The sequence below is a fragment of the Salvelinus fontinalis genome, chromosome 38 (genome assembly GCF_029448725.1).
Source record: "Salvelinus fontinalis isolate EN_2023a chromosome 38, ASM2944872v1, whole genome shotgun sequence".
Taxonomy (NCBI): domain Eukaryota; kingdom Metazoa; phylum Chordata; class Actinopteri; order Salmoniformes; family Salmonidae; genus Salvelinus; species Salvelinus fontinalis.
This window is the reverse complement of record NC_074702.1, coordinates 24,446,561-24,474,400: the sequence shown is the minus strand read 5'-3', so window position 1 is coordinate 24,474,400 and position 27,840 is coordinate 24,446,561. Positions and strand designations below refer to the sequence as shown.

The following is a 27,840-nucleotide window of genomic DNA, read 5'->3' as shown; positions in this document are numbered from 1 at the left end:
CGTTCCAGTGAACGGGCGTACGTTTCGGACCGCTCCTCTATCGAGGCCAATGCAGCAGGATGCATCCAGCGACAGCACATCAGTGAGGAGCTCAGTCCGCATGAGGGTGTGGACGACACCATATCTCTACAGTCAGGTAGGAACGTACACTGGATATGTTGACTATAGATCCTACAGATGGATCTACGTCCAACATAATCTTATGTAAATGTCTGTCTTTATTGCAGCATGCTGTGCTTGTTTTGGATGACACCACTGCACATCAGGTGGTTCAGGTAAGGGCACCTACCCACAAACAGAAACAGAGTGTTGGCTGCCGTTAGAATGGTCAATGAACTGGGCAGTATTTAGGACTATGATATTTGTTATGTTCTGTTAATTACTGATGTCCCCTTTAAGAATGGAGCACCCTTGGTCATGCGCAGTGTTGTTCGATGTTATTCTGGCTCTAACTGATTCCAGTAAAATGTGAAGCTCCAGTTCCATTTATTGTATTCAGAGTCTTTCTTATTAGATAAATAAGTAATAAGAGCTAAGACACTACAATATTGATTCAGAATTGTGTTCGTGGAAAGGACATTTTTGAAATGCATTCTCTTTGCTTGGTCAGGAGAATGGGGTCTATGTAATTGCGAAATTGATTCTGCCACAACGCTTTCTCAATGGACCAAAAGCAATATCCCTACAGGTATTAAACATGCATTAGATAATGGTGTAATTACAATTATCATGTCATGTTTGTCCTTATACTGCAATGAGAGTAATTATGTTATTGTTGATGTTGACAGTGCTATGCATTTCGGAACCTACGTTTCCTCTTCAGCATGGAATGTAACCGACATCTTTCAGAAAATGTATGAAAATCATTTTCTGTTTCAGGCTCTTTCCTACAGATTTATTTGAGATGTTCATTGACGTTGGACATTATGTGAGAGACATCACTGTCTATGAAGCACTTCAAGCAAAAGTTTCTCTCTACACGGTGAGACAACTACTATACTGTAAAAACGACTATACGTAACATACAGGTCAACACCAACATATAGCGTCTTAAAAGGTTGTTGGGTCACCATAATCCAAAACCGCTTCAATGCGTCTTGGCATAGATTCTACAAGTGTCTGTAACAATATTGTGGAAGCACCTGCTTTCAATATACTTTTTATCCCTCATTTACTCAAGTGTTTTCATTATTTTGGCAGTTAGCTGTACATTCAAGGGCCCTCCTGTCTCCTTTTCCCTGTTAAATACATTTAGATTGTAATGTAAAGCCCCGTATAATAATGATACATTTACTATTTTCGTTACTTGTTCTCTGCAGCCCTACTCCACTCTGTGAGGATTGTTTACTGGTGTGTGTTGGCTTGTCTTTAGCAGGAGGAATTGGACAGTCTGAGGGAGAGTATTGAGACTTTTGACCAGAACCACCCTCCTCTGAGAGTGATCATTGGTTACTCCATACTGGACCATCTAGGCACTGTGGCCTTCGGCAGTGTGTTCAAGGTAGAGCCTCCCGCTGAGCCATTCATCAGTGCCAACCTTAACGTGCCTGTAAGAGTGGACACATGACAGCCATTACAATGTGGTTGTGATTGATGTGGCATGTCTGATTGTGCTTGGATTTCAAGGACTCATGATCATGAATTGCAATCACCAGAATTTAGCTACCTCTGCATGCTTGAGTTTGAATTTTTACAATTTGGCATGACTATGGAGTGATTTTAGTGCCAAAAGAAATTGAATCTGAAATGTATTTTGGCACTAATATTTTTTTATTTTAGATTTTTTTGTTTAACCTTTATTTAACTAGGCAAGTCAGTTAAGATCAAATTATTATATACAATGACGCAAAAGGCCTCCTGTGGGGACGGGGGCCTGGGATTAAAAATATAAATGTAGGACAAAACACACATCACAGCAAGATAGACAACACAAAACTACATGAAGAGAGCCCTAAGACAACATCATAGCAAGGCAGAAACACATGACAACGCAGCATGGTAGCAACACAACATAACAACAACATGGTAACAACACAACATATGGCAGCAGCACAAAACATGGTACAAACATTATTGGGCACAGACAACAGCACAAAGGGCAAGAAGGTAGAGACAACAATACATCACACAAAGCAGCCACAACTGTCAGTAAGAGTGTCCATGATTGAGTCTTTGAATGAAGAGATTGATATAAAACTGTCCAGTTTGAGTGTTTGTTGCAGCTCGTTCCAGTCGCTAGCTGCAGCGAACTGAAAAGAGGAGTGACTCAGGGATGTGTGTGCTTTGGGGACCTTTAACAGAATGTGACTGGCAGAACGGGTGTTGTATGTGGAGAATGAGGGCTGCAGTAGATATCTCAGATAGGGGGGAATGAGGCCTAAGAGGGTATTATAAATAAACATCAACCAGTGGGTCTTGCGACAGGTATACAAAGATGACCAGTTTACAGAGGAGTATAGAGTGCAGTGACGTGTCCTGTAAGGAGCATTGGTGGCAAATCTGATGGCCGAATGGTAAAGAACATCTAGCCGTTCGTGAGCACCCTTACCTGCCGATCTATAAATTACGTCTTCGTAATCTAGCATGGGTAGGATGGTCATCTGAATCAGGGTTAGTTTGACAGGTGGGGTGAAAGAGGAGCGATTACGATAGAGGAAACCATGTCTAGATTTAACTTTAGCTTGCAGCTTTGATATGTGCTGAGAGAAGGACAGTGTACTGTCTAGCCATACTCCCAAGTACTTGTATGAGGTGACTACCTCAAGCTCTAAACCCTCAGAGTTAGTAATCACACCTGTGGGGAGAGGGGCATTCTTCTTACCAAACCACTCTTTGTTTTGGAGGTGTGCAGAACAAGGTTAAGGGTAGAGAAAGCTTGTTGGATGCTAAGAAAGCTTTGTTGTAGAGCAATTAACACAAAATCCAGGGAGGGGCCAGCTGAGTATAAGACTGTATCATCTGCATATAAATGGATGAGAGAGCTTCCTACTGTCTGAGCTATATTGTTGATGTAAATTGAGAAGAGCGTGGGGCCTAGGATCAAGCCTTGGGGTACTCCTTGGTGACAGGCAGTGTCTGAGACAGCAGATTGTCTGACTTTATACACTGCACTCTTTGAGAGAGGTAGTTAGCAAACCAGCCCAAATATCTCTCAGAGACACCAATACTCCTTAGCCGGCCCACAAGAATGGAATGGTCTTCCATATCAAAAGCTTTGGCCAAGTCAATAAAAATAGCAGCACAATATTGCATAGAAACAAGAGCAATGGTGACATCATTGAGGACCTTTAAGGTTGCAGTGACACATCCATAACCTGAGCGGAAACCAGATTGCATACCAGAGAGAATACTATAGACATCAAGAAAGCCAGTCAGTTGATTATTGACACGTTTTTCCAACAATTTTTGATAAACAGGGCAAAATAGTAATAGGCCTCTAACAGTTAGGATCAGCTTGATCTCCCCCTTTAAATAAAGGACGAACCGTAATATCACTCCACACGTCATTAACATTCTTTCTGGTATATTTTCTACCGGTTTGGCTTTGATTGTTGTGTGCGGTTGTGCTGAGAGGTGAGGAAACAGAGTGGACAGAACCTTCAGGCTCTGAAGGAAGCGTATCTCCACAACCCTGCCTTTGGCAAAGATAAGAAGTCCAGAGACAGCAACGTGGAGAAGATAGTGTCTGAGCCCACCATCGTTAAGGAACAGGTTAGCATTGGTTTACTATCGGCCAGATACAGTAGTTCATTTCTCACACATAGCTTTTGTTTGTTGATATTCTACCGTGTGGTTTTATACAGTATTACCTACAACACACCAGTCAGTAGATATTTTTGAATGATGAGCACTTTTTCTCTGTTCCCTGAAAATGACCCACCCAAATGTTGTGAAATATTACAAGACATTCTTGGAAGGTAAGTATCAGACACACCACTATATTGAGTTAACATTATTAAGATACAGCTTTATAAATGGCTATGAACACCGTTGTAGGTGACAGGCTGTACATTGTCATGGAGTCGATAGAAGGTGTTCCCCTCTGGGACCATTTCAACTCTCTGGAAGAGAAGGAGCAGCAATTCACAGAGGAGAGACTTTGGGACATATTCATCCAGGTGAGTATCGGCCTCCGTTGCTTTGCACTGACAACAAAGCTACTGTGACCGTGAATTCTCTCTTTGATAATTACTATGAAGGAATGAATTAATCAATGCTATGATGTTGTTTACTAAAGAGTGCATATTCTTGTTTGTTTTTTTCTCCCGATGAAATTCCTCGGATGTGTCTGGCTTTAAGGTACCTGCACAAGGAGAAGAGGGTCATCCACCGAGACCTAATATCATTCTGGGAGAAAGGGACAAAGTCACTATCAGTCAGTCAATCACAGTTGTCCTTTTCATGCTCTATTTCTCTCTCCTCATGGCATCTCCTACTAAAACCAGAGGCACACGTAAACTGGAATGAGTCAAATTCTTCAGCAAACCACTTACCATTCATTTTACGTACATCATGTCGTTATGCCTGAAGGTATACGTGTCGGTAAAACATTTGACCTGAATCCATTTCAGCTGGCTTAACAGAAACAGGAGAACAGCAAGCTAACATCAGTGGTTGAGACCATACTGTACTCCTGGTGAGTTGTGTGTATAATAGTTACTCAGGGGAGATTTCAGGTAGATCTGTCCTGATGATGAAGTAGGTCGTCTCTAAGGTACGACTGCCTTTAGCAAGCTTCATGACTGACACTCCAATATCATTTGAATGATCTCTACAACTGCCCCTTATTGTGTGTGTGTGTATATGTGTGAGTGTAGTCCAGAGATAGTGAAGAGTGAGCCGTATGGGGAGAAGGCTGATGTCTGGGCTAGCGGATGTATCCTCTACCAGATGGCTACACTGAGGCCTCCGTTCTACAGCAGCAACATGCTCTCCCTCGTCACCAAGGTAACACGCAAACGCACATACACACACACTACTCACATAGGTTCTCTATGTACCTAAGGCTATTGTTGCTAAACTGTGATTTGGGTTGGTAGATTGTGGAGGCAGTCTATGAACCAGTGGAGCAAGGCCTTTTCTCAGAGAGAGTCACAGACATGATTAAATGGTAAGATGTTAAAGTTAATTAATTTATGTTTCACTTAAATATTTTTGATGTGGATAGCAAAGGGCTCTCATTGCATGACACAAATCAATGATGGACAGTGCTTGACAAGATGCTACATTATCTGATTACTACGTAAATAACTCCCACAATACCCCTCAGGTGCCTGACAACTGACACAGACTTGCGTCCAGACATCGTGGAAGTCAGCTCCAAGATCTCTGACATCATGATGAGGTTCATGGACAGCTTGTACACCTCCCAGAATGCTTTGGAGAGGAGGGCGGAGCGAGACAGGAAGCGAGCACAGAAGTACTTCCTGGAGAGCCATCGGGGCAGGGGCAGCTGCCGCCACTCCTCTAAAGACCAGGAGAAAACCCCTAGTAGGACTGATGAGTCCATGGTACCATACTTCTCTTTAGGCCACAGCTCAAACCAAAGCAAAAAAATACACCGCCAAGGTAAATTTTCCCTGGATTATATGGCCATAATTTATGTTTCTCATAAAACATTTGCTACCATGTTGATTATGATCTATATGTTTATATAGATAATGGCTCCGATGGAGATCTAGATCCCTCTCATACCAACATCTCCACTGCATCGGGGTATAAAGACGCTGGTGAGCACTTGAATTCAAAATGCTCACTTGAATTTAGATCTTTCAGCTACTAGGAGTATTCCCAAGTGAAATGTTTGGATTGGAATCAATTGATCTTTGTTATTGTTAAAGGGCCGGTAAAGAGCAGCATCAGTGCTTCTGTGGCAGATGAACAAATCTTAGCTGGGTGAGTCTGATGATCATACTCTGATATATTATATGTTGTTGAATATTACCCATATCATCATTTCATCTGAAGAGTGCCTATACTGTTTGTGTCATGACAACAGTTTGTCAGTCAAGTGATAAAATAACCATCCTGTTTTCCTCAGTGGTGAGTTTGCTGTTCTGAAGCCAAAAGACCAGCTAAATTGGGTAATTTTGAAGGATGTTCTGCTTTCCTCCTTTAACTCTTTAGTTAAAAGGGTTCAACTCAACTGATAAACATGTGGGTTTCACAGCGTCAGCAGGAATCTGTGTATCTCAGAGGAAGGTTCGACAGATCGATGATCCCATCCAAAAACTCCTGGTATCACTCAGGTAAGTCTATATGTACTTTAGATTTTCATTCGATTTAGAGTTCCGGTAATATAATGAGATATACCAGTTTGTTGGTGTATAAAGTATGTCTAGACATTTGAACTGTCGTGTCTTTGCTATCGTTAAATTGAAGACTTATAGTTTTTATCAAAGATTCCTGTAATTAGGGATTACGCGATCAACTGAGTAATAACGTAACTAATTAACTATGAATTCGAGGGCACCAGGGAAAGTAGTCAGATTACGAAGTTATAATTTCCCAATATAACCTTTCAGATATTTTCATATCTGATCAATAGTCTTCTAATTAATGATTTATTTACTTTACCTCACGTTAGTCTTATTCCAAATGTCGTAAATTGTTGATTATCTGCACGAACCCAGTCTTCACTATGAGTCATCCATACATCAATTGTCTTAAATCATTTATTTATTACTAACTAATTAATTCACAGAAATGCATAAACAAACAAACAAACTTAAAATTGGTTACATGAAAATGATGGGAGAAATATGCCCTAGGGGGGCTGAACCGGCATGGCGGCTTGTTAGACAAAAGGGAAAATGGGGGAGGTTGATTCAGAAGTCACTACAGAGTATACTCTTTATAACAATTGACATGCTAATCCTTACACATGAACGCTCACTCATTCGGGAACAATTGTAATCAATATATATATAGTTACGCTCGGTGTGTGTCGTCTTGATCGTTGGAGAGAAGTTCGTTTTTGTTGGAGTTCCTTCTGTCTCGGTTATCGTGGATAGTTCAGAGTGACATTCGTTATAGAATGGATGTTTCGGCGGTTGTCTTTCTTCGTGTTCAATGATACCGAATTCCTAGCTGCAGACTAGTAGTCAATATCAAAACTTGTTCTTATTCGCCTAAGAGTTTAACCACGTGGTATGGTTAAAGATTCAGCAATTGTACTTAACCTTCGTTCTCCCCATGGAGAGAAAACATGGTCTAAATGGTAATTTCCCAGAGTTGAGCTTTTATTCGGATAGCAGAGAGGGGTTGTCCTTGGATGTCTGACCCAACTGGCTCAGGGGCGGGTCCTCGGGTTTAGTTCAAATCAAACGGGATTTGTATTTTTCTTAATTAAACAGTCCAAAATCATATTACACAATTATACAAACAGTATCATACTCACTCATTCATTTTATACAACAAACAGATGTAAACCTCATATCTGAGGTTATTATATAAACAGCGGTATGGTAATGTAGTCCCACAGTCTCTCATGAGTTTCCCACATGGGGACAAACGGGCATGTTAATAGCTGGACTCCCCACCGATCTTTTATACTTTTGCAGGAATATGAAATATGTTCGTACCTCAAGTTCTGTGAGGTGGAAGAGAATTCCTTTGTCCTGAAAGTTTACCCTCTCTCTTAATACTGTTTGGCCATGAGGAGATTCTCAGGAATTTACGACGTCTCTCTGTGATCACAGCATGGGTTGAAGGAGGAAAGGGAGAGGCAGGGAGAGGGGGATGGGGTTTGCAATACCCAAGCAGGCAACGTCATGACAGAACCATTATATTTAAAATCATACTGTTTTTCACCATTTTATGTTCAGCTTCCCCCAGCTCTTCAGCACAGTGTCAAACGGCGGGCGATTGAGAGATTCAAAATGTCCCTGTTCCACTACGGAAGCAGTCCCTACAGTCTCAAGGTGGAGCTTAACAAGGTAAGTACAAGACACCAGGAACTTACAACAACGTTAGAGCGATCTGCCTCAACTTTGGAGTTGAACTACGGTAGTTAGAGTGGCATTGTAAGCCTATATACCAGTCTAGTTCATCTAACGGGTTAAATCCGTATGTGTTGATCTCCATTGTGTTTCCAGCTGCTCCAGCGGTCTCCAGAGCTAATGGAGTCGGGCTCAGACTGGTGGTCTCTGGTCCAGTCGTTTGGAGGAGACCATCTAGGTGCTGCCAAGCAAGGTACGCTAACCTCAGTGCTAGTGCATACTGGTTAACATAGCAATCTGACAGTACTGAGGCAACAGCCACAGCTACATGATTGTTGTGTACTCACATTGTCTCCCATGGGGGTTGCTATAACTCTGTCTACGTGTTTACAAGCCTAAAATGTATCTGCTAACAAGTCTAACTTTGTGCTACAGGTGATATGGAAAATGGGAATCAGCTATGAGCAGATGCAGGTTAGTATCTGGGATTTTTTTGAATGTATAGAAATAAATACAGTAAGTTAGCCTGTTGAAGTTGACATATTTCTGGACATGTGGATGTCTATGTCTGGCTGAAACTGGAAATATGGACGGTATAAGTGATAATTCCTTTCATGCCATTATAGAGGAGGTTCTGGAGGAGAATGGATAGAACGCAATGAGGAATGACCAGGGTGCAACAGGGACAAACAAGTGACCTCCATCCTTATATATCATGTCTTTATTAGCATGCTAGTGTTTTCCAGTCACACTGTCGAAATGGGCTGGCACTACATTTCTTTGAGAGGCTGATAACCTTGATACACAGTCTAAATAAAGGGGAAGTGTTTCACGACAGGCTCAAACAGAGACATAGGGTCAAAGTACTGATTTCGGGTCAAAGAAAGCAGTCATACTTCTCTATCAATATGCATATTAGACTATTTATGGCCTAAGACATTGAAACTGTATGGTTACTTGGAGTTTTTCCTCTTTGTGTTTGCACTGAACTAATGTACTCATGCGTAGATCATATGTACAAATCTATACCGTTTCTAGGGTCTTTCTCAGTGGGGTGCTGTTGTGTGATTATTTTGTGACCTCTCTCTCTCCCAGGTTACACTTTCTTTAATCTAAGTAGACTCAGGATAGTGATTTTACAGCTTTATCTTTGGTTTTGTCTGACCTGCATCAGACGGCATGTTCCTAATGTCTCTATACAATAACTTGCTTGTTGTTGTTGTTGACTTTTGCACAGTTAAATAGTCTACTTCTAGATGATATTCTATGTTAAATGTTATGAATTGTACATTTTAATTTGTTTCTCAACAGCTATGCTCTGAGGAAATCTCAGATGAAGATTGATGCACTTTCTACCTATGTTTAACTTTTAACAGATAGGTATTTGTGTACTCTGGTCTGTGTGTTAATAGAAACTCTTGCATGTATTTCCATGACATGGGAAATAGATCTATTGCTGTGGAGAATCCTGTTTTGTATGTCTGGCTTTAGATTATTGAGCCACTCTTGAATATTTCATCTCATTATTGTGTTTATACAGTAAGGAGTGTAATTCTCTACAAAGACCACAAGGGGCAGTATCAACCTTTGTATGGAGTACTGGCTCCTGTAAAGATATAAAAATAAATGAGTCAGACACACCCGGGGTATATATAGTTTCAAGACTTTAATAGACCAATAACTATCTGAAATATGATCATAATCAATATCACAAAAATGCCCCATGCCGTTCATCACAGGGATAAACATAACCATACAATGGTATGTAGAATACGTGTTGACATGGTGAGAGTAATAGCACTTAACAAAGCCAATCATGCAAGACTTTAAATACTGGAAATGTGAACCCCCTTACTTTAGAGTAGGTACCTGTTTTAAAATCTCTCGTACATTTGTGACCTACACACACCCAGTAATGACCTCTGAAAAATGCATCCTTTTTGAGAGTTAAACTGAATCCATATCATGCACATTGTCATGCCTTGCCACTGTCGCACCACAATGGAATGTCCATTCACAATTCACATGAATTCCACTCCCATCCGTATAGAAAGGCTCTCTGTGTGAGGTTAATATGTTAAGCTACTCTCTAGTACTGCAATGCACTGTATGTATTTAAACCATCTTCTAAGCACCTTATGATACTGACCAACACACAGGCCGGTCCTGTTATATCTCCAGTCACATCCAGTTATGAGTATTCTCTTTTTCTCTCGGTATGTACGTCACAACTAAGTACTGTAGCATGATTCTATTTACAATTCCCTTTATATATTCAACTCTGAATACACTGTTTTCACTGGTATCGTTCACATTTGACCATCCTCATCATTTCCTTCCCGGAACATCCCACTGGAGGTATATTTTTCAAACAGGCCAGTGTCTATGTACTGTGTGGACATGGAGAGTGTGTGGGTGTGATGTTCTTGTCTGCTCTCTGCTCCTCCTTAGACTGCTTCTGCTTCTCCAGGTTCTCCATCTCCTCCAGCATCTCCTGGATAAGAGGAGGCATGGAACCTGGGATCTCCATCTTCAACGTCACCACGCGCTCAGCTCCTGTGTAATTAGAAGGGAAAATGTCAATGACACTTTATAGAGTAGTCGAAGTGTCTCTTAACTATATCACTCTCATCAGAGGCAGATTTCCTTTATTTTCTCCTATTTAACCCACCTCTACCCAGCATGTCTTAAAGGGTTTTTACACTGACTAGATTTGTTGCCCACACTGACTTCTACAAGTCACCCCTGATTTTCTACTTCTCTCTTTACACTACATCCTTAAATTAGCCCTGGATGTGATTGGATGTGCACTGCTGTTGTAAAATCACAATATGCCATAACACCTGGTTATAACAGTCATGAAGCCATGCCAACAGACTAAGGTCAAAGTAAGTGTCATAGCCGATAGGGAGTTGACCTCTAACCTTTGGCGCTGATGCTGCGCAGGTCGGTTATCTTCATGAGGACCTTGGGGAACATGAGGGGCATGCTGGGCCGGCGTTTACGGGAGTAGATCTTCAAGGCCTCCAGTAAGGGCTCTTGCAGGACCTCCACCTTCGACGGCTCCTCCAGGTCCTGGCGGTCTGACACAGGAGAGACATTGTCAGTGTGACACCGACACATCATTCATCTGCTAATTCAGCTCATATCTAGTTTGTTTGTGTGACTCCACTACAAAGCCAACACAAGGAAGCTAAGGTAACTGAACTGAATGACTATCGCCTCGTTGCACTCACTTCTGTCATCATGAAGCGCTTTGAGAGACTAGTCAAGGATCATATCACCTCCACCCTCCCTGACACCCTAGACCCACTCCAATTTGCTTACCGTCCCAATAGGTCCACAGACAACGTAATCGCCATCACACTGCCCTATCCCCAGAGGAATACCTATGTAAGAATGCTGTTCATTGACTACAGCTCAGCATTTAACACCATAGTACCCTCCAAACTCGTCATTAAGCTTGAGCCCCTGGGTCTCGACCCCGCCCTTTGCAACTGGGTCCTGGACTTTCTGACAGGCGCCCCCAGGTGGTGAAGGTAGGAAACATCTCCACCCCGCTGATCCTCAACACTGGGGCCTCAAGGGTGCGTTCTCAGCCCTCTCCTGTACTCCCTGTTCATCCATGACTGCATGGCCACGCACGCTTCCAACTCAATCATCAAGTTTGCAGACGACATTACAGTGGTAGGCTTGTTTACCAACAACGACGAGACGACCTACAGGGAGGAGGTGAGGGCTCTCGGAGAGTGTGGTGTCAGGAAAATAACCTCTCACTCAACGTGAAAAAAACGAAGGAGATCGTGGACTTCAGCAAACAGCAGAGGGAGCACCCCCCCCATCCACATCGACGGCACAGTAGTGAAGCTGAAACTTAATTGGTCCACCCACACAGACAGCGTGGTGAAGAACAACAGCGCCTCTTCAACCTCAGGAGGCAGAAGAAATTTGGCTTGTCACCTAAAACACTCACAAACTTTTACAGATGCACAATTGAGAGCATCCTGTCGGGCTGTATCACCGCCTGGTACGGCAACTGCACCGCCCACAACCGCATGGCTCTCCAGAGGGTAGTGAGGTCTGCACAACGCATCACCGGGGGCAAACTACCTGCCCTCCAGGACACCTATACCACCCGATGTCACAGGAAGGCCAAAAAGATCATCAAGGACAACAACCACCCGAGCCACTGCCTGTTCACCCTGCTATCATCCAGAAGGCGAGGTCAGTACAGGTGCATCAAAGCAGGGACCGAGAGACTGAAAAACAGCTTTCATTCTCAAAGCCATCAGACTGTTAAACAGCCATCACTAACATTGAGAGGCTGCTGCCGACATACTGACTCAAATCTCTGGCCACTTTAAGAAATGGATTTAATAAAGGTATCACTAGTCACTTTAAATAACGGCACTTTAATAATGTCTTCATATCCTACATTACTCATCTCATATGCATATACTGTACTCTATACCATCTACTGCATTTTGCCTAAGCCGCACGGCCATCGCTCATCCATATATTTATATGTACATATTCATCCCTTTACATTTGTGTGTATTAGGTAGTTGTTGTGAATTTGTTAGATTACTTGTTAGATATTACTCCATGGCCAGAACTAGAAGCACAAGCATCTCGCTACACTCACATTAACATCTGCTAACCATGTGTATGTGACCAATAACACTTGATTTGATTTGATATATGTATAATTTAACTACACCCACAGAAACTTCTATACACAAAAACGACGGTGAGGTTAATTTATTGGAGTAAATAGTTTCAAATAAATGTACTAAAAGTACATCTATTCATAAAACAAAAAAAAGATAGTTCACGTTCCATATAAAACATTCTGCCTGTACTGAAGCTATGGATAGTTGCAGTACCTCCAGACACCAGGCAGATGGCGCTGAGCAGGCCACTTTCTGTGTCATCCATCTCCAAGGGCAGCAGCTGGCCGGCGAAGGTGAACACCTGGTCTGTGAGCGGGCCAAAGCCAGCGTTGTGGATCTGTGTACGGGTCAAGGTCAGCCCGTCTGAGAAGGTCATAGTGTCCTGGTCAGGAGTGTACCTCGTACAGATCCGCAGAATCTACAGTAGACATAAGGGAACATAAGGGGTAGTATAGGACATACAGAAAGGGACAGTATAGTCAGTATAGAAAAAGGTAATGGTGAGATGCATGTTCAAGAAGAGGGGGATGGAAATTAAAATACAAAGACATGAAAGACAGTTCAGGCAAATAGAAAAAGAGAGAGAGAAGTATAGAGGTAAAACACAAACCTACATGGAGTCTGCATAAGAAAAAAGAGAAAGACAGATCAGGTAGAGAGAGATAGAAAGACAGATCAGGTAGAGAGAGATATAGATGTACAGATCAGATAGAGAGAGAAAGACAGATCAGGTAGAGAGAGATAGAGAGAAAGACAGATCAGGTAGAGAGAGATAGAGAGAAAGACAGATCAGGTAGAGAGAGATAGAGAGAAAGACAGATCAGGTAGAGAGAGATAGAGATGTACAGATCAGATAGAGAGAGATAGAGATGTACAGATCAGATAGAGAGAGATAGAGATGTACAGATCAGATAGAGAGAGATGTACAGATCAGATAGAGAGATGTACAGATCAGATAGAGAGAGATGTACAGATCAGATAGAGAGAGATGTACAGATCAGATAGAGAGAGATGTACAGATCAGATAGAGAGAGATAGAGAGAAAGACAGATCAGGTAGAGAGAGATAGAGATGTACAGATCAGATAGAGAGAGATAGAGATGTACAGATCAGGTAGAGAGAGATGTACAGATCAGATAGAGAGAGATAGAGATGTACAGATCAGATAGAGAGAGATAGAGATGTACAGATCAGATAGAGAGAGATGTACAGATCAGATAGAGAGAGATAGAGATGTACAGATCAGATAGAGAGAGATGTACAGATCAGATAGAGAGATGTACAGATTGGATAGAGAGAGATAGAGATGTACAGATCAGATAGAGAGAGATGTACAGATCAGATAGAGAGAGAGAGATGTACAGATCAGATAGAGAGAGATGTACAGATCAGGTAGAGAGAGATGTACAGATCAGATAGAGAGAGATGTACAGATCAGGTAGAGAGAGATGTACAGATCAGGTAGAGAGAGATAAAGAGAAAGACAGATAAGGTAGAGAGAGATAAAGAGAAAGACAGATAAGGTAGAGAGAGATAAAGAGAAAGACATATAAGGTAGAGAGATAAAGAGAAAGACATAAGGTAGAGAGTGATAAAGAGATATACAGATCAGGTAGAGAGAGATAGAGATCAGAGATAGAGATGGACAGATCAGGTAGAGAGAGATGTACAGATCATATAGAGAGAGAGATGTACAGATCAGATAGAGAGAGATGTACAGATCAGATAGAGAGAGAGATGTACAGATCAGATAGAGAGAGATGTACAGATCAGGTAGAGAGAGATGTACAGATCAGGTAGAGAGAGATAAAGAGAAAGACAGATAAGGTAGAGAGAGATAAAGAGAAAGACAGATAAGGTAGAGAGAGATAAAGAGAAAGACAGATAAGGTAGAGAGAGATAAAGAGAAAGACAGATAAGGTAGAGAGATAAAGAGAAAGACATATAAGGTAGAGAGATAAAGAGAAAGACATAAGGTAGAGAGTGATAAAGAGATATACAGATCAGGTAGAGAGAGATAGAGATCAGAGATAGAGATGGACAGATCAGGTAGAGAGAGAAAGATAGATAGATCAGGTAGATAGAGATAGACAGATCAGGTAGAGAGAGATAGACAGATCAGGTAGAGAGAGATAGAGAAAGACTCCTTAAAAAAACATTCGTAGCTTAAATAATGCTACATCATAGCAAGGCACTGAGTCAAGTTTCACAAACGGCCTAAATCACCATCAATCTGCACAGTAATTATCCCTGCACGCCTCATTAGAAACCACCTCAGTAATGTAAAATAAACATGATAACGCTTTGATTTCAGATTAAAGAGTTCCCATTGAGAAAATAAAGCTGTGAGTGAATCACCATGGTGCAGCTAGTGAGAATCTACCAACCTTTGATGGTGCTGGAGAAGCACAGAGTTGACAATGAAAACCAGAAGATATGGGGAGATGAAAGAGAACAAAACATGCCTTCAGCGGTAACACTCTGTCTGAACCCACCACCACTGTGTCTGTCTTCAGCACAAACGTATGCTGAGACAATGTAACAGCAGATCCATAGTGTCCGCACCAAACAGCACACTGGGGCTGAACCCTTCTAACTGCACACAGGCCAGTTGATGAGGTGTGAGATGTGCTTTGGAGATGATGATGTGGACGTACACACACACACAGCTCACCAGAATGTCCAGACAGGCCGCTTTGAGGAGGGTGATCTGGTCAGTTATAGTCAGGCCGGTGAAGCCAGGAACCCGTTTGGCAAACTCCACAACCCTGATGATACATTTGGTGGCCAGCTCACTGAACTTATCCCACAGCCCCAGGTCCAACTGGATCCTAGTGTCTGAGCTTGAGTTCTATAGATACATGGACATGGAGAGGGGGGGAGTAAAGAAAGATTAGAGAATGGGGGGATAGATAGATGGAGGGAGGGAGAGAGAATGGGGGGCGGAAAGAGAGGGATGGGGATGAAGAGAGAGAAAATCATGAGAAAACAAAAAAGATAATTACTTGAAACATTGAGAGAGACCGAGAGAGAGAGTAGGAGAGAGACAGAGAGAGAGCGAGAGACAGAGACAGAGAGAGAGCGAGAGACAGAGAGAGAGAGAGCGCGAGAGAGAGAGAGTAGGAGAGAGACAGAGAGAGAGAGAGAGAGAGAGTAGGAGAGAGACAGAGAGACAGAGAGAGAGTAGGAGAGAGAGCAAGAGAGTATGAGAGAGAGGAGAGAGAGAGAGAGACAGAGAGAGAGAGAGAAAGCGAGAGCGAGAACAATTAGTTCTGAGTATTATCTCAACAATACAACCAGTATGATCCATAGATGACTAGATTATGGTACAGGGATAGTGTTTCTGAGCCTCAACAGAGACAGGCCTACCCACAGAATTACATGGAAATCTATCCATGATACATGTAATATATACAGTTGAAGTCAGAAGTTTACATACACCTTAGCCAAATACTTTTTTTAACAATTCCTGACATTTAATCCTCGTAAAAAATCCTTGTTTTAGGTCAGCTTATGCTCACCACTATATTTTAAGAATGTGAAATGTCAGAATAATAGTAGAGATAACTATTTATTTCAGCTTTTATTTCTTTCATCACATTCCCAGTGGGCCAGAAGTTTACATACACTCAATTAGTATTTGGTAGCATTGTCTTTAAATTGTTTAACTTGGGTCAAACGTTTCGGGTAGCCTTCCACAAGATTCCCACAGTAAGTTGGGTAAATTTTGGCCCATCCCTCCTGACAGAGCTGGTGTAACTGAGTCAGGTTTGTAGGCCTCCTTGCTCGCACACGCTTTTTCAGTTCTGCCCACAAATTCTCTATAGGATTGAGGTCAGGGCTTTGTGATGGCCACTCCGATACCTTGACTTTGTTGTCCTTAAGCCATTTTGCCACAACTTTGGAAGTATGCTTTGGGTCATTGTCCATTTGGAAGACCCATTTGCGACCAAGCTTTAACTTTCTAACTGATGTCTTGAGATGTTGCTACAATATATCCATATAATTTTCCTCATAATGCCATCTATTTTGTGAAGTGCACCAGTCCCTCCAGCAGCAAACCACCCCTACAACATGCTGCCACCCCCGTGCTTCACGGTTGGGATGGTGTTCTTCGGCTTGCAAGCCTCCCTCTTTTTCCTCCAATCATAACGATGGTCATTATGGCCAAACAGTTCTATTTTTGTTTCATCAGACCAGAGGATATTTCTCCAAAAAGTACGATCTTTGTCCCCATGTGCAGTTGCAAACCGTAGTCTGGCTTTTTTATGGCGGTTTTGGAGCACTGGCTTCTTCCTTGCTGAGCGGCCTTTCAGGTTATGTCGATATAGGACTCATTTTACTGTGGATATAGATACTTTTGTAGCTGTTTCCTCAAGCATCTTCACAAGGTCCTTTGCTGTTGTTCTGGGATTGATTTGCACTTTTCGCACCAAAGTACGTTCATCTCTAGGAGACAGAACGCATCTCCTTCCTGAGCGGTATGACGGCTGCGTGGTCCCATGGTGCTTATACTTGCGTACTGTTGTTTGTACAGATGAACGTGGTACCTTCAGATGTTTGGAAATTGCTCCCAAGGATGAACTTGTGGAAGTCTACAAAAAAATTCTGAGGTCTTGGCTGATTTATTTTGATTTTCCCATGATGTCAAGCAAAGACGCACTGCGTTTGAATGTGGGCCTTGAAATACATCCACAGGTACACCACCAATTGACTCAAATTATGTCAATTTGTCACACCCTGGCCTCTGTTATATTGATTTTCTTTATTAGTTTAGTTAGGTCAGGGTGTGACATGGGGGATGTTTGTGTGTTTTGTCTAGTTTAGGGTGTTTGTATTGTATAGGGGGTTTTGTTGAGTGTATGGGGTTGGGCTTAGTATAGTTGTCTAGGCAAGTCTATGGTTGCCTGAATGGTTCTCAATCAGAGACAGCTGTCATTCATTGTCTCTGATTGGGAGCCATATTTTAGGCAGCCATAGACAGTAGGTTTTCGTGGGTAATTGTCTATGTTGAACGTTAGTAGCTTGTGTGTGCACTTTCATTTATAGCTTCACGGTCGTTTATTGTTTTGTTAGTTTTGTAAGAGTGTTTCGTTTTCGTGTTACGTCTTCGTCTAATAAAAGGAAGATGTATTTCTCTCACGCTGCGCCTTGGTCCACTCATTCACCACAAGACAACCGTGACACAATTAGCCTATCAGAAGCTTCAAAAGCCATGACATTTTTTTCTGGAATTTTTCAAGCTGTTTAAAGCACAGTCAACTTAATGTATGTAAACTTCTGACCCACTGGAATTGTGATACAGTGAAATAATCTGTCTGTAAACAATTGTTGGAAAAATGACTTGTGTCATGCACAAAGTAGATGTCCTAACCAAATTGCCAAAACTATAATTTGTTAACAAGAAATTTGTGGAGTGGTAGAAAAATGAGTTTTAATGACTCCAACCTAAGTGTATGTAAACTTCCGACTTCAACTGTATCTATAGTGCTAACATGGCAGTGGCTGTTACTCACTGTAGTGTATTTGCCCAACTGGCAGAGGGACGGGAAGGTCTCTCTATGAGCCCTACAGATTTTCTCCACTATACAGCCCAGTTCTGCTGTCAGCTCATATGTCTCGATGATGGTCATCTTGGGAGTCTCCTTCTTCTCCTTCCTCTTACTCCGGTCATTCCTGACAGCTGGGAAGAGAGGATGAAATATGAACGAAGCTAACTCAAGAAAAAAATTGAAATTGAATTTGTTGCAATAGCTAAGTTGGTTGGATCATGGTGCTTGTAACACAATACCTCTGGTGTGATTTCCCTTGTGGGCAACACCTGCAGAATATATAGTAGGTGTTAACAGTAAAGAGTCTGTTAAATGACCATATTTTTCTAAACAAGCCATGCACATTTACCAATGAGTGTCTAAGTAATGTAAAATAGTCATGTTACCTTCCAACTGATCTATAAATCACGCCAACGTACTTCAACCATTGGTTTTCAACACCGGCCACTCATTTCACTGAGCCGGATCTCAGGGAGAGATCCATCTTATGCACCTGGTCTCCTCAGACAGACACATGCCTCAGATCTGTGCAGTCAATGGATATGGTCTACTCTAGTCAATGGTCTACTCTAGTCAATGGTCTACTCTAGTCTGCCCTACTTCCTGCAATCATTGTGTATAACCTTCACTCTGGGCTGCATTACATACCAGTCAGTGACAACGGCAGACAATGATACAGTAATATTAGTAGCCGTTACATTCCAGCCACAAGGCCACAAGGCTGATACGTGTGCTGATGGATGTATGTAATGCTGACATGCTGGGTAGAAGAGATGAATGACATTCAGAATAGCAGGCATCCATCACCATGACACCATCCCCTACCCACAACAGAGATTGTATCTGGGTCAGTGCGCCTTCTGGGCAATGGTGTTTGAAGTGCTTTCATGTGTTGGAGGTGGAATCAGTGTTCTTGGAAAACGTTCGGACAGCAAGCATTGACATGATTAGACAGGTTTTCAGGTACAGTGCCTTCAGAAACAATTCACACCCTTTGACGTTTTCCACATTTTGTTGAGTTAAAACTAACTCTGCGTGCAATAATCATTACACTTTGGATGAATCAATACACCCAGTCACTGCAAAGATACAGGCGTCCTTGACAGCGTTGACGGAGAGGATGGAAACCGCTCAGGGATTTCACAATGAGGCTAATGGGGATTTGAGACCAGTTCCAGAGTGAAATGGCTGTCACGACTTCCGCTGAAGTCGGTCCCTCTCCTTGTTCGGCGGTCGACGTCACCGATCTTCTAGCCATCACTGATCAATTTTCATTTTCCATTGGTTTTGTCTTGTCTTCCTTCACACCTGGTTCCAATCCCATCAATTACATGTTGTGTATTTAACCCTCTGTTTCCCATCATGTTCTTGTCGAAGATAGTTTTTTGTACGTTTGTGTATTATGTGTTGGTGCATGACGGGTTCTTGTACCCACTTTTATTTATTCTGTAATTTTGGTTTTGTAGTTTTGTTAAGTTTATTAAACCACTCCATTTATACCAAGTTCTATTCTCCTGCATCTGACTTCCCTGCCACCTACACACACGCCATTACAGGCTGTGGTAGGAGAAAACTGAGGATGGATCAACAACATTGTAGTTACTCCAAAATACTAACCTAAATGACAGAGTGAAAAGAAGGAAACCTGTACAGAATAAAAATATTCCAAAACAGTCTCTAAGAGCTTTGCAAATCTGGATTGTACAATATTTGCACATTATTCGTTTAAAAATTCTTCAAGCTCTGTCAAATTGGATGTTGATCATTGCTAGACAGACATTTTCAAGTCTTGCCATAGATTTTCAAGCCGATTTTAAGTCAAATTACACAGAAAGACTGTAAACGCTGCCAAAGGTGATTCTAACATGTATTGACTCAGGGGGTTGAATACTTATCTCATCAAAATATATGAGCATTTTATTTTCCATTAAGCAAAAAAAAGTATAATTTCTCTTACACTTTGACATTTCACATTATTTTGTGGAGATCCTTGACAAAAAAATGACAATTAAAGTTGCACTATGCAGAAGGTTACATATTGTCACAATCAATTTTAATTCCACTTTGTAACACACCAAAATGTGGAGACATTCTGAAACATTATTGACACTTACACTCCCTGGACATGCCCGCGGCGAAGCACCTCTGTAGCCGGCAGTACTGACAGCGGTTCCTGGTGATCTTATTGATGATGCAGTTACTGTCCCGGTGGCACGTGTAAACCATGTTCTTCTGGACACTTCTACGGAAGAAACCCTGGGAGGCACCAACGGAAAGGATAATAATATGCTTTCAATAGAGAAGACATCTCCCTTGTACTTTCAGCTACCAGCAGTTAACATTCTATAGACGTCTGAAAGGAGCTCGAATGTCTTTGGAGGTGGCGTAGTAGTGTTATTACATCACCCTCTGAATACATATATCCTTCTAAAATGAGGACCTTAAAGGGACACTTCGGAATTTTGGTATCCACGATTTCATCTGACTCCGGGGATGTAGATAAAGGGCCTCATTGCCAAAATCCCCAAGTATCCCTTTAACATCAACATGTGTTTTCCAAATGCAAAGAGAAAAAAAACTACTATATATAATGAATGACTGTTATCAAACAGTCACAATGAAATGAGAGAAATAAAAAACAACAGGCCAAATGCAACCAGCAAGATGTTGTGAAACACGTCAATAGTATAGGGTGTAGCTGGGTAACACCACATGTGTTGTGTCTGAAGCAGCGTCCTGTTTATAATCAGTCAATAGTATAGGGTGTAGCTGGGTAACACCACACGTGTTGTGTCTGAAGCAGCGTCCTGTTTATAATCAGTGAATAGTATCCCGACACATGAGCAGTTTATCAGGGCAAAAGATTCAGGCCCTTTAGTGATACTAGTGTTTGCTCTGGGTAAACCCGGCAGTCAAACAGTCCCTAGTGGCCTTGAGTCTACTCTTTAGGGTTAAAAACAGTAGGTTGAGTAACGTTACATAGTTGTATTGTAAGTTGGGTTACTTCTGGGAAACAGAAGTTTTCTTTTTTATTTGTAATCCCAGCCCCCGTCCCCGCAGGAGGCCTTTTGCCTTTTGGTAGGCAGTCATTGTAAATAAGAGTCTGTTCTTAACTGACTTGCCTAGTGAAATAAAGGTTAAATAAAACATGTAAATAGATTTATATGCTATATTTTTTTTGGAGTAAAAAAAAATCTGATTTTTATTTTGAACATCTAAATAGATCTGCCAGGTCTGACCAATTCGTGTATCAACAGACACCAACTGATATTTCTAAAGCATGCCATTTCCACTTTCGACCTGCTACAGTTGAGAAAACGAACAATCGACAAATCTCTTTCACGCAGCTCCTTATACGAGGTCTCCCTCCAGGGCAGGAGAGATAAGCTCCATGCTCACTTTCTGATTTAAACAGTCAGCGAGACAACTCTGTAACTAACGCCACTTCTCAAGATGTGATCTCACACTTAATCTATAATTAGGATCATTGCCTTTCATCTTGTTCTGAAAGATGAGGAGGAGAGAATGTCATCTGTAGTCAGGGTTTCCTCCATGCTCTTGGTCTTGTTCACAGTGCTGCCCATCAATTATTTACCTTCTCTTTGTGGAGCCTTCTGTTGCCCGAGCATTCAGCTCGAGCGGAGGGCCAATCGGCCTAGCTTTCATGAACAATTGTGTTAACACCTACTCACTATAGCTCACTGCCATGTACCATCAAAGGATGATAGAGGGGGGACATTTGAGAACCCCAGAGAATAGTGGTAACTCCATTGTGTCCTCCTCCCAGAGCGCTAAGAACCTTGGCGTGATCCTGGACAACACCCTGTCGTTCTCAACTAACATCAAGGCGGTGGCCCGTTCCTGTAGGTTCATGCTCTACAACATCCGCAGAGTACGACCCTGCCTCACACAGGAAGCGGCGCAGGTCCTAATCCAGGCACTTGTCATCTCCCGTCTGGATTACTGCAACTCGCTGTTGGCTGGGCTCCCTGCCTGTGCCATTAAACCCCTACAACTCATCCAGAACGCCGCAGCCCGTCTGGTGTTCAACCTTCCCAAGTTCTCTCACGTCACCCCGCTCCTCCGCTCTCTCCACTGGCTTCCAGTTGAAGCTCGCATCCGCTACAAGACCATGGTGCTTGCCTACGGAGCTGTGAGGGGAACGGCACCTCAGTACCTTCAGGCTCTGATCAGGCCCTACACCCAAACAAGGGCACTGCGTTCATCCACCTCTGGCCGGCTCGCCTCCCTACCACTGAGGAAGTACAGTTCCCGCTCAGCCCAGTCAAAACTGTTCGCTGCTCTGGCACCCCAATGGTGGAACAAACTCCCTCACGACGCCAGGACAGCGGAGTCAATCACCACCTTCCGGAGACACCTGAAACCCCACCTCTTCAAGGAATACCTAGGATAGGATAAAGCAATCCTTCTGCCCCCCCCCCCCCTTAAAAGATTTAGATGCACTATTGTAAAGTGGCTGTTCCACTGGATGTCATAAGGTGAATGCACCAATTTGTAAGTCGCTCTGGATAAGAGCGTCTGCTAAATGACTTAAATGTAAATGACTTAAATGTGGGAATTGTGTGTGTGTGTGGTGTTTGTTGCAGTTTCTCGCATTACATATCCACATCACAGGTAAATTAGGTCTGGGATTGAACTCCAAAGTAGAAATGAACATGCTGAATACGTTGAAAACGCTGAAGAAATAAAAGTGGAATTATTAATAATTTGAGCAGTCAGATGGTTTTCGCGATACGTACATGATCAGTCTGGTCCCTTACCTTACAGCCCTCACAAGCACTGACGCCATAGTGGTAGCCCGAGGACTTGTCTTGGCACACGAAGCAGGGTTTGTAGGTGCGAGGAGGGGGCGGAGGTGAGAGAGGACTGGCGAACAGGTCCTCTGAGCTGGAGCTCTGGGTTTCCACAGCTGCTGACACACATGAGGGATAGAGGTAGAAAGGAAGAGAGTGAGAGAGGGATGATGAGGTGCTGGGAAGAAAGACAGGCACTGCGTGTTGGGAGTGAGATGAGGGCTGCCACTGCATAAACTCTGAAATGGCCTCCTTTCCTTATCGTCTTTCTATCATAAGCTGTGACTGAGTTTTCATCATTTTACTGTCACTTTAATCCACAAAAATCTCTACCGTGGAGACAAGGAGGAGAGGAAAGTAATATTAGGACAAAGCTGGGAGACGGAGAAAATCGAATTTATGCAGCTTAATGTTCTTCAAACAGTAACGTGTTGAAGTAAAACAGTATTTAATCCCTAAAAACTGTTGAAATATCAAACAAATTGGAATATGTCTTTGGGCCTCCTCTTTTATATTCGAGGACCAATAGTAATTTCTATGGTCAGTAAACATTCTGCAAAGTGACTACGCAACATAGCATTCAATACATTTTTTAGTTTTTTCAACCAAACAAATAACAGAAAAGTGCTTGGGCATCTTTTATCGGAGAACAAATACTAATTTCTACGGCTGGTAAACATTGTACTGAGATACTCAGCAATAAAACTATCTCTGGAAAACGACTCACAAATTAACTGTAGCTGAGCTGATAACACAGATCATGTCAGCCCACAGTGCCAAGTCCACTTGTGTTCCCGAGGACATGTTGAGGCCATGTGTTGATAGGCATATCTGACTGAGATAATGTTCAGGTTTTCTTTTCAGATTTCTGTGTCGTCCTTTTCACAGAGAGTGCAAGGGTGAAGAAGAGGCAAGATACAGTCATACTATTCCAATGCCATACTTTGTGGGAAAATTAAGACATCTCTTCAGTTTTATAGAGAGCCCCCACTGTGACAGGGTAAGCATCCCTGCTGGCTTCTTATCACCTCCACCATAAAGGAACATAGTGCCAGATCAGTGACAGATCACTATAAAAGCACATAGTGCCAGATCAGTGACAGATCACTATAAAAGCACATAGTGCCAGATCAGTGACAGATCACTATAAAAGCACATAGTGCCAGATCAGTGACAGATCACTATAAAAGCACATAGTGCCAGATCAGTGACAGATCACTATAAAAGCACATAGTGCCAGATCAGTGCCAGATCACTATAAAAGCACATAGTGCTAGTGTAACGGATGTGAAATGGCTAGCTAGTTACCGGGTACGCGCTAGTAGCATTTCAATCAGTTACGTCACTTGCTCTGAGACTTAAGTAGTGTTGCCCCTTGCTCTGCAAGAGCCGCGGCTTTTGTGGAGCGATGGGTAACGACCGTGCTTCGTGGGCGACCGTTGTCGATGTGTGCAGAGGGTCCCTGGTTCGCGCCCGTGTCGGGGCGAGGGGACGGTTTAAAGTTATACTGTTACATTGATGCTGTTGACCCGGATCACTGGTTGCTGCGGAAAAAAAGGAGAGTACACTATACATCTGTTACACTAGATCAGTGACAGATCACTATAAAAGCACATAGTGCCAGATCAGTGACAGATCACTATAAAAGCACATAGTGCCAGATCAGTGACAGATCACTATAAAAGCACATAGTGCCAGATCAGTGACAGATCACTATAAAAGCACATAGTGCCAGATCAGTGACAGATCACTATAAAAGCACATAGTGCCAGATCAGTGACAGATCACTATAAAAGGACATAGTGCTAGATCAGTGACAGATCACTATAAAAGCCAAATTGAGGGGACAAAAATAGAAAATGTCCTTATATCCATCCCCTTGAACCCATGGCCTCCAGTTGAACCTACCCTCGCCGGGTCAAACAAGAGAACACACCCATTAGCAAGTATTCTCTCCACTGCAAAACAATGGTGGAGCAAGCCACAAGCTCAACTGACTGATGAAGCAGTGGAATATTAAGCTAGACTAAGTGGTTTGGAGGGGGAGGGAGGTGCTCACCCACATTTATTAATAAGAAAGAAACTGGTAAAGAGTAACGTTTTAAGATTTGTGCCTCGATCTGCTTCCACTATGTCAAAGGAAGTCTCTTTCTCTGCGCGCTACCACAATGCTATCACACTCTCACTGAGGTCTTTTGGAGGACTTTTAGGGCTGGATTCTGAAAGTAAAGGCAATCTGTAGTGAGGGAATGTCTGTGTGTTGTGAGTAGGCCAATTGCTCAGTGAAATCCAAACACCCTTAACATTACACTTGTAAACAGGAACAATAATTATAGTCAATAGGATATCAGCGCTGGCCATACAACATTAATGTACTCATATAATAGCCAAAGTGATGAATGAGGTAAATATATTATTGTTTCCCAACAACTACTTTGCTGTGGGTGAGACAAGCCAAGCAGTCTGGGTCTCGTCTGACCTCCTGTTGGTGACTGTCCACTGAACCCTCGGTGACCCCTAGTGACCGTCCTGACCACTGACCACATTGGCTGTGCTTCGGTTGAGATGGTCCTCCAACTACAAACACTGAGCGCTGCCAGAGAAGGTCTAATGTTGTAACAGGCTTTGGTGCTGCCTTCGAAATGCCTTTGAAATCGCAGAAAATATATGGAACATAATGTCCTGTGAAGCCCTTGAGACTGACTGTCAGAAGCACACCGGTGTTGGAGAAATGAAAACCTCCAAAGAGACAGCTAGATCAACCATCAGATAGAGGAAACCAAAGGTATCTGAATGGAATTTGACTTCCTAATCTGATCTGTCAATATCAACAACTAGCTGAGGAAATGGGCTCCCGAGTGGCGCAGCGGTCTAAGGCACTGCTTCTCAGTGCTAGAGGAGTCACTACAGACCCTGGTTTGATTCCAGGCTGTATCACAACCGGCTGTGATTGGGAGTCCCATAGGGCGGCGCACAATTGGCCCAGCGTCGTCCGGGCTAGGGTTTGGTGGGGGTAGGCCGTCATTGTAAATAAGAATTTGTTCTTAATAACTGACTTGCCTAGTTAAATAAAGGTTAAATAAAACATTTAATAAAGAGGAACAGTGAATGTAGTAGGTGACAACAGAGGTGTGACAAGTCAAATAAGAGTGCAGATTTTATGGCCAATTCATTATCAATGGGTTCACTGTAATAAACTATGAATTATTGATTTAGGATAACAAGTAAGTATACTGATTGATTGCACAACGGTGAATTCATTCCATAAACTAGGAGGTAGGCTTGCCTATATTAAACTAATGCAATCATCGGTTGCAACAAAGCAAACAATGTGCATATGTAAAATAACAACAATATTGACCCTATTCCTTTGCTATAAAGCCACAATCTGTCATTCTTTTTTCAGCCAAATGGCAGCCCTGTCACTTGGTTTGCTATAAAGCTGAGGGATTGGGCTGGAGAAATGTACCCACTCTCCGATTATCAATGAAGCTATGGATGCAAGGACTGACAGTTATATCAACATTATAGTTTGAAGCATATTTTGAACTATACATTGTTTACAAAGGCATTATTTACAAATGGAGTAAAAAAAGCAACCTTATATTTTGGGTTATAGTGGTGTAATACACTTGTACTGAACGCATTAGGCATTTATAAGTTATTCTTCAAGATTCAATGGGTATCATTAATTGAAATGACCATAAAAATCTGTAAATATTGCAGACCACACCTTTAACTTTCATGTGTAGGCCTACATAAATGCTGTTGTGTGTTATTTTTTGTTTAAGCTTGATTTTACTATTGAATTTGATGTAAGCCCTATATCTGAAATAATTGTATCATTTTTGTTCATTTGAACTAGATATGCCATCAATTACATATTCAGAAAGATATATGAAGAAATGCCATCGAACTACAGCCTCTGGAAAAAAAGATGGTAGCCTCCATACAACATGACCTAAATAAATATGTTTACATTGTTTTTGGATTAAATATGCAATGATACAGGACTGCACAGGGAACAGTTTAAGCTACAATGTACGAACAATTGACGCAGGAATAGGCTATATTATAAACAGTGCATCAAAGGTGTAAGAAGAAGATACAACTGGATGTATCATGTCAAGTCCCACGTTCAGTCTTTCAAACAAATATTTCGATTTAGTAAAGAGTAAACCAGTTGGCAACTGAGGGATTATTACTTAAATCCTCAAATAGACCAAATAAAAATAAAGCTTCACCTACATTGCGCGAACCGATGAATTTGCCAATCCGTTTCTGTTAGTCCAGTGAAGCATGCGGTTTGAGATGGTTCCTGGAGCATACAAGGACTTGCAGTATAGAAGTCCAGCGTTTCCCCTGGACCAACTGCGAGAAAATCCATATAGTCAAACATGGTTTTCTATAACATTAGTGTAAGGCCGAGTCCTTATCAAGATGCGTCAGGATCTAAAGAAATGGAAAAATGGAACAAATGGAATGCAACTGTCCTTAATTCGCACGCCCAAGTAGGATTCTGTTTTCCCTCTCAGTCAAGCGTATGATGGACATTTTTGTTAAAAGTTTGAAATTGACCAAAAATATATTTTATTAATTTGAGTCGATGCAAAAATATCTACAGCTGATTGCCCGCGCCGAGAGAATATTTCCATCGACGGATTAATTCAAAAATATTTGCGTCCATCGCGCGCAGGGGGCACAGCAAAATAGTCAGTCCTCGTGAAAACCCGACAAAACAGAATAGTAGGCTATTTTACATAACAAAGTTTGTTTTGGAGTTCGTAGCTCCCATTTATTGACGAATGGGTTATGCTGTCTCTACACAACCACTTCATACTAGTTATGTCACAGGGAGCGA

At 42.1% G+C, this 27,840-nt stretch overlaps 1 protein-coding gene and 1 pseudogene across 2 annotated transcripts; one reads left to right on the top strand and one right to left on the bottom strand.

The window, feature by feature from the left end:
• Positions 1-9,594, top strand: part of LOC129837560 (serine/threonine-protein kinase Nek10-like) — a 12,963-nt pseudogene extending 3,369 nt beyond the window's left edge.
• On the bottom strand, positions 9,588-27,840 carry LOC129838117 (retinoic acid receptor beta-like). Of its 2 annotated transcripts, XM_055904851.1 has the most exons (9): positions 27,228-27,840; positions 22,947-23,095; positions 20,280-20,421; positions 18,405-18,434; positions 18,130-18,296; positions 15,288-15,464; positions 12,827-13,031; positions 10,865-11,023; positions 9,588-10,496 (listed from the first exon to the last, which is right to left on the bottom strand). In XM_055904851.1, the coding sequence occupies exons 1-9, from the start codon at positions 27,376-27,378 to the stop codon at positions 10,324-10,326; spliced, it is 1,353 nt and encodes a 450-aa protein (XP_055760826.1). In that variant the 5' UTR covers positions 27,379-27,840; the 3' UTR covers positions 9,588-10,323. The 2 variants fall into 2 exon arrangements, with proteins under 2 accessions (XP_055760826.1, XP_055760827.1); XM_055904852.1 differs by lacking the exon at positions 18,405-18,434 and having other exon boundaries at positions 27,228-27,839.